This window comes from Coffea arabica, chromosome 7e (genome assembly GCF_036785885.1).
Source record: "Coffea arabica cultivar ET-39 chromosome 7e, Coffea Arabica ET-39 HiFi, whole genome shotgun sequence".
Lineage (NCBI taxonomy): Eukaryota > Viridiplantae > Streptophyta > Magnoliopsida > Gentianales > Rubiaceae > Coffea > Coffea arabica.
In genome coordinates this window covers 12,624,217-12,636,963 of record NC_092323.1, presented here as the reverse complement: position 1 = coordinate 12,636,963, position 12,747 = coordinate 12,624,217, and the positions used below count along the sequence as shown (strand labels likewise).

At 34.6% G+C, this 12,747-nt stretch overlaps 1 protein-coding gene across 1 annotated transcript; it reads right to left on the bottom strand.

Moving 5' to 3' along the window:
* Window positions 1–4,469: 4,469 nt before the first annotated feature.
* Window positions 4,470–8,492, bottom strand: LOC113701436 (protein DETOXIFICATION 27-like). Its single transcript, XM_027222092.2, has 8 exons — window positions 8,057–8,492; window positions 7,079–7,620; window positions 6,785–6,871; window positions 6,273–6,329; window positions 5,358–5,596; window positions 5,124–5,242; window positions 4,934–5,023; window positions 4,470–4,825 (listed from the first exon to the last, which is right to left on the bottom strand). Exons 1-8 carry the CDS (start codon window positions 8,363–8,365, stop codon window positions 4,772–4,774), a joined length of 1,497 nt encoding a protein of 498 aa, XP_027077893.1. The 5' UTR covers window positions 8,366–8,492; the 3' UTR covers window positions 4,470–4,771.
* Window positions 8,493–12,747: the final 4,255 nt, after the last annotated feature.

Sequence of the window (12,747 nt, the reverse complement as noted above, 5' to 3'; positions counted from 1 at the left end):
CGTTTGAATTGCAGTTCCAACAAAAATCATTCCAGCCCACATACCCAAAATTGTCAAAAATCAATATATTAGTTTAATTAGTGTACCCATTGCATCATGTCAACTTTTCCATTGTTTAAGTTTGGTTTTTAAAGTTTCATGTTTCTAGAAAAGCTTGCCCAAAAGAATACACAAAAACATTTGGAGGTCCCATACCATTACTCAGAAATGAAAAAACAATCCCAGAAAAATAGTATAACAGCTCAAATTTATGTGTGCAGCATATGCTAGCCATCCAGATCCAATAGCAACACCTAATTGAATCAAAAGAGTAAATTCAAAAAATAAAAAAGTATGAAATTATGTACAACGAACGCTGAATAGTTACCAGATAGAATGGGTTGCACGCTATTGAGGAGAATGGTGAAAGCTAAAAGAATTGAGAGTCTGTTTATTGCTTCTAAGATAACCTTACTTGATGTGAATATGAAGGCAATTTGATTGTGGAAAAATATAATCAGCACCCGAAATAATAGACCAAATGCTATAGATTGTGTTACTGATACCATGGTTGCAAGCTTGGCTGCTTTCCCATTTGCAGCTCTCAATTCATTCGCAAGCCTTACTCTGTATCATATCATTAAAAAAAAAAAAAAAAAAAAGAAGAGAGAACCATATTAATTACCTTGTGAAGGCATCTATTTTCCTAGAAAATACATAATAAATGAACCAGGAAACACATCCATTTGGATAGGAGATCAGTTGGGAAAATTGTCTGAAATAATATTGCAGCACTTTTTATAATATGATATATATGAGATGAAAAGAAGGTTGGAATTTGAATTATAGCATCTAAAATAATTGTGATTGAATTATAATTAGAATACAGTTGTTCTTTTCAAACTCTGACTGGGTATTCAAATGTTAGGCATATATATATATATATATATATATATCCCTAATTTTTTAAATCTCATATGGTATGTGGTGATTCAATTACTAATGCATGGGAGTCACAATTGGAGTCTTTGCAATCCACTGAATTTTACAATTCTTATAATTAGCGTACATGTTGAGATATAATTAGCATTAATCTAATTTGACCAGCAACCTTGGTCATACTTTCTATGTGTGTATAATGATCAAATACAGATCATGTCGAGCGTAAAATGACTGACATATATGTCAAAACACAACAAAGAGTACATAAGAATTTATTTTGGAGCATTTTATCAAATTTAAAATTTTATCACGACAATATACAATGTGAACAAGAAATAAAGTCTCATGAGGAGGAGTAGTATTTAAAAGAAAAGCTGACCCTATTCCGCGGCTAAGAAGGCCAGAGAAGTCATCGATCATCTCCCACCCATTGATGTTCATGCTGTCAAGATCCAGTCGTGTGAAATATGAGTAAATGGAAGGCATTTTGATTTATTAAACCAAGCGATGAAATAGATGAAGTTTGACTTTGGTGGAGTTTATAATTAAAAAGTGAATTGAACAACAAATAATATCAAAACACAATAGATAATACTAAAATTATGTGTAAAAAAGCAATAGACAATAGCAACCACAAATAGCATATAAAAAGCAGAATAAGCCCCCAAGACATATTCATTATTATTTCAATTCCAACCAATCCAAGCTGAAGCTTAGACACCAGTTTAAGAGTATACGTGTGTATGTACCCAAGCAGCTATATAGTTCTTCAATTGGCTTTGCAGTAAAGGAAGCAGTAATGCATAGGTGAAATGAATTGGTATGCAAGGTGGAGCCATTGTCCCAGCAAGCTCAGCAACATCTGACTATTGTCCGACCAGCTTCAAAAATGGAGTATAGCAAATATGTAAAAATGGACACGTTCAAATGTAGTAAATGAAGAGAAGAAACCACAAACGCGGCATATATACACCCAACCAGTGGTGTTTTCTCGCCTCGAATGCTTGCACACATAGAGTTTCTAATGCACTTGCCATGCCTGGCTGGAGACGATCCACCAAATTTATTTACATGAGATCTTAAAGAGAATTTTTGGAAGCAAAATTTAAGGGAAAGTTTTCAGTGGGTGGCGGAAGTTTGTAATTCATACAGAGGGTAGCACTTTTTGTTCCACAAGTTTAACTAGCATCCACCCCAATTGTGTTGCATACCAAAGGTCAATGGGAATTGGTGACAAAATTGGCAAATAATTTCTAAGTTGCCTACTAAAACATAATTCAAATAGTGGGATCTGATCAATTTAAGATGTAGTTTCCTTAAAAATTTAATTTTGATTATGGAATAGTCTATTTGCAATTTATGAGCGATCTATGTTTTAGTATTAGAAGAAAGAAAGTAGTTACAGGAGAAAATTTAAGAGGTGGGAGGGCTTGTGGGTCATGATTGATGATACAAGACGTAAGAGGGCTTCATGGTCAAAGAGTTTAATCTCCTAAAACTACCCCATGAATGTATGAAGCTAGCATTTTAAATTTTCTTTTTAACAGAAAAAGGGTGAGATTTAAGTAGCAGAGAAAAATTAAAAAAAAAAAATTGAAGTCAAAACCTCTAATTCTTGTGACTTTAATGGGATTGGCCTTTCGTTTAGCATGGTAGATTGATAAGGAAACTTATGCAGGTGTTCTTCTCGAATGTAAATCATTTTCTATTTACAAGCACCGTAGAAATGTATAGAATTGCATTATACTAAACAAAAGTATCACGCTCTTGTATGACTTCTGAAACTTCCGCCACCCTAATGAAAGATTTTCCAAAATTTAACGAGCACCGGACATCCCATCTAGTGGCAGAATGGCTGGACTTTTGGTCCAAGTGATGAAAATAAATATGTGGCTTCAACATAAAAAAAAATTTGATAATGACAAATTCAAATGATGAACGAACGCTTGGAAGTTTGATACCATGAGGCCGAGGTCGAATTCAACGATGACATTAACAGCAATGGACAGAGCAGCAAGCTGAAGATCACCAAGATGGCCAGCGAAGGCTTGGGAAACAATGAACACGGTGCATGAAGCGATGCGGCTGAAGATTGCTGGACCAACCATTCGCCACATCTTCTTGGTCTCCGTCCAAATTCTACGTGCTAGACTTTGCTTCTCAGTTATGATCATCTTGCATTGGATAAATGGTCGAGTAATGGAAGATTTCCATCCTCCAATATGCTTTCGCTTGACATTTTCCTTGGTAGTGACCTCTCTTAAATAGGTGGTAAAGGGAGACGTTTCTTTATTAGATGAGTTAAAATTGGACTTTGCGGCTTTCAAGTATTTAATTGACCCAATTGATAGTACTATGAAGGCGCAGTGTTAGTAACAACTAATGAGAGGAGTTTTCCAATACCCAGTTTAGCTGGTAAGGAGCCGTAATCTTCAGGACTTGACTTCCAAACCCTCCTTCAATTTCTCTCTAAGCTTATAAAGACTGAAATTCATATTTAACAAAAAAATGAGATGAGGGTAGAGGTTTATAACCCCTAATCAAGTCTGAACATCTTTATGGATTTTGAGCATAAGGGGCCATGAGTCACAAGCTTCTTGAGTCTCATTTTTTTTTTATATAAAAAATTTGGATAGATTTAACACTGATCACTGTCACGGATCAGAACATGACCCCAAAATCATAAATTGCTTATAGTGATATTACAGATCGCTCATCAAAAGCTTATTAAATCTTGACATATTGGGAGGATTGTTAGATTCGATGGTAAGATGTAAGGGATTGTAGGTAGGAGATTCTAAATTCAAAACCTCCCACTTAAAAAAAAAAAGGGAAAAAAAGAGAGGGTCTTGACATACTGAATCAGTGTACAACCATAAAAGAGAATGACATGATAAAATATGATCGGTTTGGTCGATTACCAATGAAGAAAACACCAAACATGTTGCGTGACATGATAGAAATTAAGTTTAATTAATTGCAAGTTTACATCTGAGCTCATATCGACTTCAAATCGAGTGTATCTTCAAGAAGAAAAAAACAAAAACAAAACAAAACAAAACAAAAAAACTTCTAATTAAATTGAGTGTTATTAGTAAAACACAAGTGGCAATGAGAATCACTGTAATAGCACAATTTTTTTTTTGGGAGGAATGTAATAGGACGATCATAACCCATGTTTCTAACGCATGATACCAAGAAATGGCTTCTACATATCTCCACCAAAAAATAAAAACACGTAACGGAGCGCCTATTGCGTCTAAGTCACGTCTTTTTTAAAAAAAAAATTTTCCACACAAACTTGGGCAAGATTAGTTGATTGTTCTAAGGCTTGAAGGCCGGAATTTCGCAATCACAAGAACTACTGTTACAATCAGGTCCAGCTTTACCGAGGAAAGTAACATGTTCTACATCTTGACTTATGGAGAGAGAGAGAGAGAGATAATTACGGCCTTTTAATTTTGGTCCCAATGTTTTTTATTCTGATCGGACAAAATGTTTAACTTAGGTCTAAAATGATCAGAAATTCTTAAACTATGCACTTGTAATTGTTTAGGGGATGCGTCGGAGACAAAATTCAGATTAAATGGCAAAACTTGACAATGGTGATAGTGTTGGGACTTCCTAAGTTTTTCACTCTTCACAAATACATATATTGCAAGCTAATTAACCCAAAGCGTAGAGTTAACTGTCAACCATGACTCACCTTAACAAAGCTTTCTGATATTTTCATACTAAAATTGGAAGCCTTTTCCACAATAGCTAGAATTGTGCAGAGATGGTGAAGCAGATTAAAACAATTTTGCAGCCAAAATCAAGACTGTTACTCCACATGCACATCAATGTGAGTTCAGATACGAGTCCTTTTCGACCACTTGTCTACATGCATGCCTGCCTTCTCTGCCTGCATTTTCAGATGTAATTGACTCGCAACAATTTCAGAAAAGCATATTACTTTGATTAAAAAAAAAAAAAAGAAAAGCAATGAGATTCTGTTTCTACTTTCTATTACCTCTTTATCCCAATCACACCGAGCTGTGATGACGGCCAATACCACAGTTTGTACTGCAGTTCCACCAACAATCATTCCAGCCCACAAACCCTGTCATGCCAAACAAGTTATGAAATATCAATATCAATATTTTCCCTTCAATTTTGATGGATCAGCCTTGAGATTTTGCAACCGTGAGGGGTTTACGTACCAGTACTCCGAAATGAAAAACCCATCCCATTACAATTCCCATTGGGACTCCAAGTAGATAGTAACAACCCAAGTTTATGTATGCTACGTATGATTGCCAACCAGAACCAACAGCAACCCCTTACACAAGATTTGTGAAAAAAAAAAATCATAAGTCCACCCAAAAATAAAAAAAAAAAAAAAAAAAAATTAGTAGAAAGAGAAACTATGTGTTGATTAATTTATGGTGAAATACCAGAAAGAATGGGTTGCACGCTATTGAGGAGAATGGTGAAAGCTAAGAGAATTGAGAGGTGGTGTACAGCTTCTAGCACAGGTTGGCTGGTTGTGAATATATAGGATATTTCATTGTGGAAGAACAGAATAAGCAGCCAGAAGAATAGACCAATCACTGTTGAATGTATTACTGACACAATTGTTGCAAATTTGGCTCCTTTCCCATTACCAGCTCCCAATTCATTTGCAACCCTTACTCTGTTGTCAAACATGAGAAAAAAAAGAAATATTAGCAATTTTTTCTTGAACTATGAAAAATGAAAAAACAAAAAAAAAAAATGCACGGTGAGTCTACTTTCTTTGTTCCGTAATGAACTTAGTATTTGAAATTTTTCTTTCCTGCAACAATTGTGGTGATTGAAAGGCAAAAATATGCATCAATATCCATGTCCGATCCTTCTTGCAATAAATTTTTTTTTTTTTTTTTTTTTTCGGTGTAACAACCACAATAATGAGATTAGACACAAGTATATTAGGTACAGGCAGATGGGTTATACTGGGCCCAAGACGTATGGTTTTGGTCCAAGCTCTTCACAAACAAGTAGATATCAGAAAGAGACAACAACAATCGAAAGAATCTCAAGAAAAGGGGACAATGCTAAACATCAAAGTCAGCAGGACCATTTCTTTCACATCCAATCTTTTTTTTTTTTTTTTTTGAAGGACTTTTACATTCAATATTTAGACGCATTTGCCCAAACACACCGTGAAGTTATTTTCATGAGCGTTTACTATATAGACAAATTAAACAAAGCTTGCAACTCAAATGACCTACGTCTCTTCTACAATATCAATGAACAAACAAACTGCACCAATCAAGTCATGTGTGTGTGTGTGTGTTGGGGGGGGTTTAATAAAAAAGAGAGAAGATTACCCTGTTCCTGCAAAGAAGGCTAGAGGAATCATCAACTCCCATGCATTGATGTTCATGCTGCAAACCAGGGACAGATGGACAAAATTCATCACAATAGCTTGTGATGGAAATAAATTCTTTTTTTTTTCTCTTGGTGACTATTGAGTATTCGTTTTTAAGTACTACAATAAATACAATTTTGGTAAAACAAAATTATCAATTTTTTTTTTTTGTGAAAACAATGGTACGCTTTAATTGTGAATGATCATGACCCAATAAAGAGTAATTACTTGTGATTTGTCAAACTGCTGTATAAATTTAATTGCAGATGCAAATAATTCACAGTATATTGTATTAGACGTGGCAACAATAGACGAGGAGTTTTTGATCTAATAGCTTAAGGCGAGATCCCAAAAATTAGAAGTTCAGGGTTCAAATCTCCGTGCTCCTTCTTTGCTTCTTAAGTCTCACCTTTTCCTTACAGAAAAACAATTTTTAAAATGTGGCAACTATAGAAATATGAAGCAGCTCACCAGATGGACAATGCATCCACCGCTATTTTGGCATTGGGCAAATTTCCAGTCATCACTACCAATATCTTGTAGTACCAATTCTCCAAGCTGTTCCATTTTAGAAGAAACAAAGATTAGGGAAAACTGAAATTAAACACTGTAAAGTAATAGTACTAATCAAGGAAACAAATTTTAAACCTCTAAGATCTTCTAGCTCCATGAATAAGTACTTTTAGTACACATGATGCAAGTTACATGCCCCTTGACGAAAAATAAATTTGCCACACATATTTGCTGTGAGTGGAGATTGATTACCATAACATGACGCCAGAAGACATGGAGAGTTTCAGAAATTCCCAAAGACCAGAAAATGCTTCAAAGGTAAAACCAGTCCATGTTTCAGGACAACCACCAAACAAAGTATAAGCAAGCAAGCCAAAAACAATAAGCCACCAAGATATATTTAGTGTGACAGAAATGGCAATCAATCCCATCTGAAGCTTCGACACAAAGAGCCAGGTCAATGTCATGTGTATCACGAAAGCACCCAAATTCACCCAAGCATTCACATTATTTTTCAGCTGGCTCTGCAAGAATCTCTGCAGAGGAAACTGAAAAACAAAGCTGAAGTGAACTGGTATAAGTGATATGGCCAAATCTCCAGCTAGCTCAGCAATATCGGCTGGTTGTCCTAGCAATTTCAATACTGGTGTGGCCAAAATGTATACAGGTAAGGTCAGGATACAGAAGAGAAAAAGAACAATCCAGGATCTTTGCAAGTATACTCCCAACATGTTATATTTCTTTGCCCCGTAAGCCTGCCCACATAGAGTTTCCAATGCACTAGCCATTCCCAGCTGAAAAAAAAAAATCACCAGAAAATTATAGCTCACTAAAATCACGCTCATCGAATAAAAACACAAATTTTCTAGGCACAAAATCGCCCGCTAAAAATTTAACCATGTGGCCGGCAAGGGACAGACAGAACCAGAAAATCTACTTTGATAGGGCAAATTTTAAGATATCTAAATTTAAGTATATAACATAATATATTTTCAAGATTTTAAGGGGCAAGAGTTCAAACGGATTAAAAAACCTTGTTCAAATTTTCAATTTGTGAAGGAGAAAAATTAATTTTCTAAGACTCGGAATCGTTTAATTTACTACCAGGAAATCCCAAGTGGTAATTACTAAAGGAAACATGAAGGGTGGAAGCACTGAACAGAACCTACGTTTTAACATCAGGGGTAGAAGAACTGAACAGAACATAAGTTCGTCGACAAGAAAAAGTACCATGAGGCCAAAAACGAAGCCGTTAATGACAGTGCCAGCAATGGATAAAGCAGCGAGCTCAAGATCACCAAGGTGGCCGGCAAAAGCTTGGGAAAAAAAGAACATGGAGAAGTTTGCTATGCGGGTTAAGATGGCCGGACCAACAATTCGCCATAGTTTCTTGGATTCAATCCAAGTCCTTCGTGCAAGACTTTGATCTTGATGTACTTCTTCTTCTACTCTGCTTCTTGTTTGGATAATGGAAGATGAACGGTCTAGTATTAATGGGACTTTTGTTTCATCATCTGCTGTGGTTTTAATAATTGACATTTCTCTGGTGTTTACGGTGGCTGCTTACTGCCTAGGCATTTCTAGGCATTCCATAAAAGACCAAATGAAAAGAGGGATGTTAACTTGTTAACAGCCAATTAGACGGAGTTGGGGCCTTAGTGCCTTACAAGTTCAGTTCAACCTGATTTTGTAGTGTCAGATGCAAATTCGTACGATATCATTGCAGTGGTCCCAAGTTTACACAAAAGGCGTACAAATTTACACGAAATGCTGTAAGAAATAAACGACCTATTTAAACCAGGCAACAAGTAAATTTGTGAGGCCTCAGATCCCAATTAGACATATTCTATTCGTAGAAAGGGTGAATATTCAATTCTAAAATGTTAATGTACATAATTCACTTTCTTAGACATTTTGAATGATATTAATTATTTGTTTAAATTTCCTAGGATTTTTCTAATGGGGTCTAGTGGGCACTTTAAACTATATCTAATGAACCATCTAAATGCTCAAATCCACGTTTATTATATCCCTTGTATTTAGATGCCTCCTCATTGATATTTAATGTTTTAGAAGTTGACACCTCCTCAATCGGATCACGGCCTCTCAGGTTGAGTTCCATACAATTCAATTGAATTGATATACTTACAATTTTTTTACATAAACTTGTATTGATGTAATAGTGATTTTCACATTGTACGAGTTGACGAATTTACATTTACTTCAAAACTGTACCTGTTGCCGATGCTAATATTTAACCTTTTCCCTTTTTTCATCATAATGTCCATCTGAGAAGTATGGATTAGAAGCACAGGTACAGTACTTCGACACACATTTGGACATGGATCGGAAGTTGATGGATTTGCATAATTAAGATTAACTGTTTGAATTAGGAAACATCATAAATTTTGAGGACAAAATGTTTTGTAGTAACTAGGGCTGCAAACGAGCCGAGCCGAGTCGAGCTTTGAGTTAATCGAGCCGAGTCTCGACTAAATTTTACTAAGCTCGAGCTCAACGAGCCGGCAAATTTCGAGCTCGAGCTCGAAAAAAAATAAAAAATAATTATTTTATTTTAAAAAAAATAAATAAAATAATATTTTTTTCTTAATAAATAATAAAATATTAAGGATATATACGTAATTTTACTATAAAAATAAAAAATAAAAAAAATATATATATAATATACATAATTTTATTATTAAATAAAAATAAAAATAAAAAATATATATATATATATACCCAAGCTCGCGAGCCGGCTCGCGAGCTAACGAGCTTAATATTCTGAGCTCGAACTCGAGCTCGAGTTTGACTCGAGCCGGCTCGAGCTCGACTCGAGCTCGATTAATAACGAGCTCGACTCGAGCTTGACTCGAGCCGCTCGCGAGCGGATCGCGAGCAGCTCGATTCGTTTGCAGCCCTAGTAGTAACATACGGAGTTTTAAATTATAGGGCAAATTACATTTTACCTCTCTATGGTTTAGTATTTTTTACGTAACCCCTTATAGTTTCAAAAGCTATACATAACCCCCTCATGATTTGAATTAAAGTGTCAAAGTGACGGAAATAGTCACTCATAACGGAACTTCTAAAAATGTCGAAATTATCCTTATAAATACATGACACATTAACCCCGTATGATTTTTATATTTTACCATATAACCCCCTTATGGTTTAATACTTTACCATATAACCCTCTTATAGTTTTCAAAATATACACATAACCCCCCTTGATTAATAAATAATTTTCAACTTTACATAAGGGTATTTTTGACATATTAGATTACTCCGTTACGAATGATCATTCCCGTCACTTTGACACTTTAATCCAAACCATAATGGAGTTATGTATAGTTTTTGAAACTATAGGGAGTTATGTAAAAAATACTAAACTACAGGGGGTAAAGTGAAATTTGCCCTAAATTATAACCCTTGTTCGCCTTTATGCCCGAAACAAATTTCAACTATGGGCATGAGAAGAACGGAGCTCGTCGGCATCTCGTTGATGGCTTTTCTCCAGTCTGCAGTACGTAGTTTTATTATGAGGATAGTTATATAAGACAATGATGGCCATCTCTTTGACCCGTCACAGCAACTTGCCTGCACAATTAATTGGTGGTCCAGGTCAACTCGTCCAATTCTTCTTCTTCATTTTGAGGCGAATTTCTCTACATGTAGTCCATACAAGAAAACATCATAAAACTAGTGGTGTTTGTTGACATGAGTTGCTAATATAAGGGTCGTCTCAATTGACAATTGAGGCGTCATCCAAAAATTGAATTAAATTTCTTTTTGTTCTAGTTGTTGGAGGAACTAAAAATAATGATTTTTTTTTAGGCTTCACCGCATGCCAAATAACATGCAGCGAAGCTTTTGAAAAAAATGTCATTGCCACATCCGAGCTAGATGTGGCGACCTTTTTTTATTTTAAATATAAATTTTTAATTTTTGTATCCCTAATCTCTAAACCATAACCCTAAATCCTAAACTTAAACTATAAATCCTAAACCCTAAACACTAAAATATGATATTACGTAAAACAAAAATTATGTAAAAAATTGTGCTATTTTTCTTTCATAACCGGTGATTAATTATTGATGAATGGCAAGAAGCAAGCTTTAGGTTCCATTTAAAATATAAAATTAAATTAAATTGAAATATGCCCAAATCATTCTTTTTTGAATTTTTTGGTTTTAAGATTAATTTAAACTATGATAAATAATGCAGCATCTAACTATAAATGTGTAAAATAACAAAATAAAAAGTTTTGTGATAATTAAACAAGAGCTTTGATAAGAAAAAATCTTGAAGTTTGAATATCACCTATCAACGTATCTCTTACCCTTATCGCGCGAAATGGTAGAACAACCACATTTCTAATATATCCTCCTGTGTGGTAGATCTTGCTGCACCTGTAGCCGTTCAGACCTTCGAGGTAGTGCCTGCACTCCTTCAAGCATTTGGTCCTCCTCATTACAATAACTGTTACTATTTACCATTACGATTAACTATTACTATTTTCTATTTACTATTCACTCTTACTATTTACTATTTAGCAGTCAAGGTTTTGAAACCCAAACCGTTCATTGACTCGAAAAAAATGATTGGGTCATGGACGAACCGTTATTAAATTGTGACGTCATAAATATATCATAAATATTATTAACAAATATTAAATATATAAAAATATGCAAATATTTGTAGAAACTTCAATAATAATGTTAAAAATAATCATTTCAATCCTTATTCTAATCTTGTATGTATTACATGTTTGAAATTCAAGAATAACTTTTATAAGTAAAAGGTAAAAGAAATATAGAATAGCATTTTATTATTTACATCTTTAATTATTTACATTTTTAATTTTCCTAAATTATATGATAAGTAGTTTATAAGATAGGAATAAAAATAAATAGAAGGCAATGACAAACAATTGAAATGCACTAAAGAGTTAATGTAATTAATATACTATATGCAATAAATTTTAGACAAAAGTTGAGATATCATTATGAGAGAGAAAGAGAGAGAGAGAGAGAGAATGAGGAGTAGAAAAATAAGGTAATAATTGTTATTGCCTAACTAATTAGAGACAATTACTTATGGGTAATTGGTAAGGTTTATCTTTGGAATGTTGAATTGGATTAGTTACCAAATTAAATTTTTTTTGGGTTAATTAAAGTTAGTCAAGGAACCAGCCGATTTAATGAAAATCGTTTCAATTCAATGGTCCGGCGGTCAAACCATCCAGGTCAACTGATTTTCACAAAAAAAGGCGGTATCTTAACCCCTCTGGGTTTAAGGCATAACCCGATTCACCCAACAGCCCGATCGACAGTTCAATCGGTCCAACCAGACAATCCGATTTAGGTTTCAAAACCTTGTTAGTAATAATTACACAGTAATTCACATAAAAATATTAATTAAATGCTATTAATTACTCAACTTCAACCACCAACGTACAGCATGCAATTCATTATATAAAACAATTACTAACTGAAAGTACCTTAATTGGACAATACATGTTTGCTTTCTCCAGTTGCGCACTTCTTCAAGGCTTCAAAATGTTGACAATAGGATTGCAACCCATTTCTTCAAAGTTTGGAAGACAGGCGAGGTGAAGCCATTGCTTTGACTGCTTGAAATTTTGGACAACAGGTGAGAGTAATTAAGCCACTAATTTAGTCTGCCTCTACTTTAGTAAGACAATGTTAGCAACACTCTATTTTCTCAAAAACACTGGAGGAGAAAGGTTTTGGGAAGACACTACTTCTGACTCTGCTTTCAGGAAGAAACTTGCGGAACTACTCATTTTGGAAGATATTGGAGGAGAAGTGGGGATTTAGGGATGGAAAACAGAGAAAACTAGGGCTGGTGTGAGAGAAAGTGATTAACTTGGGGTATTTTTATAGCAAAACTTCCTT

Bases quoted from the DNA above. Each gene is read 5' to 3' on its own strand.
- LOC113701436 (XM_027222092.2), bottom strand. From the start codon at position 8,365: ATGTCAATTATTAAAACCACAGCAGATGATGAAACAAAAGTCCCATTA. The intron at 5,024-5,123 runs GTACGTAAACCC...TTGGCATGACAG, and splicing joins TTTTTCATTTCGGAGTACTG to GGTTTGTGGGCTGGAATGAT. The intron at 4,826-4,933 runs GTAATAGAAAGT...CTGAAAATGCAG, and splicing joins GGTGTGATTGGGATAAAGAG to GCAGAGAAGGCAGGCATGCA.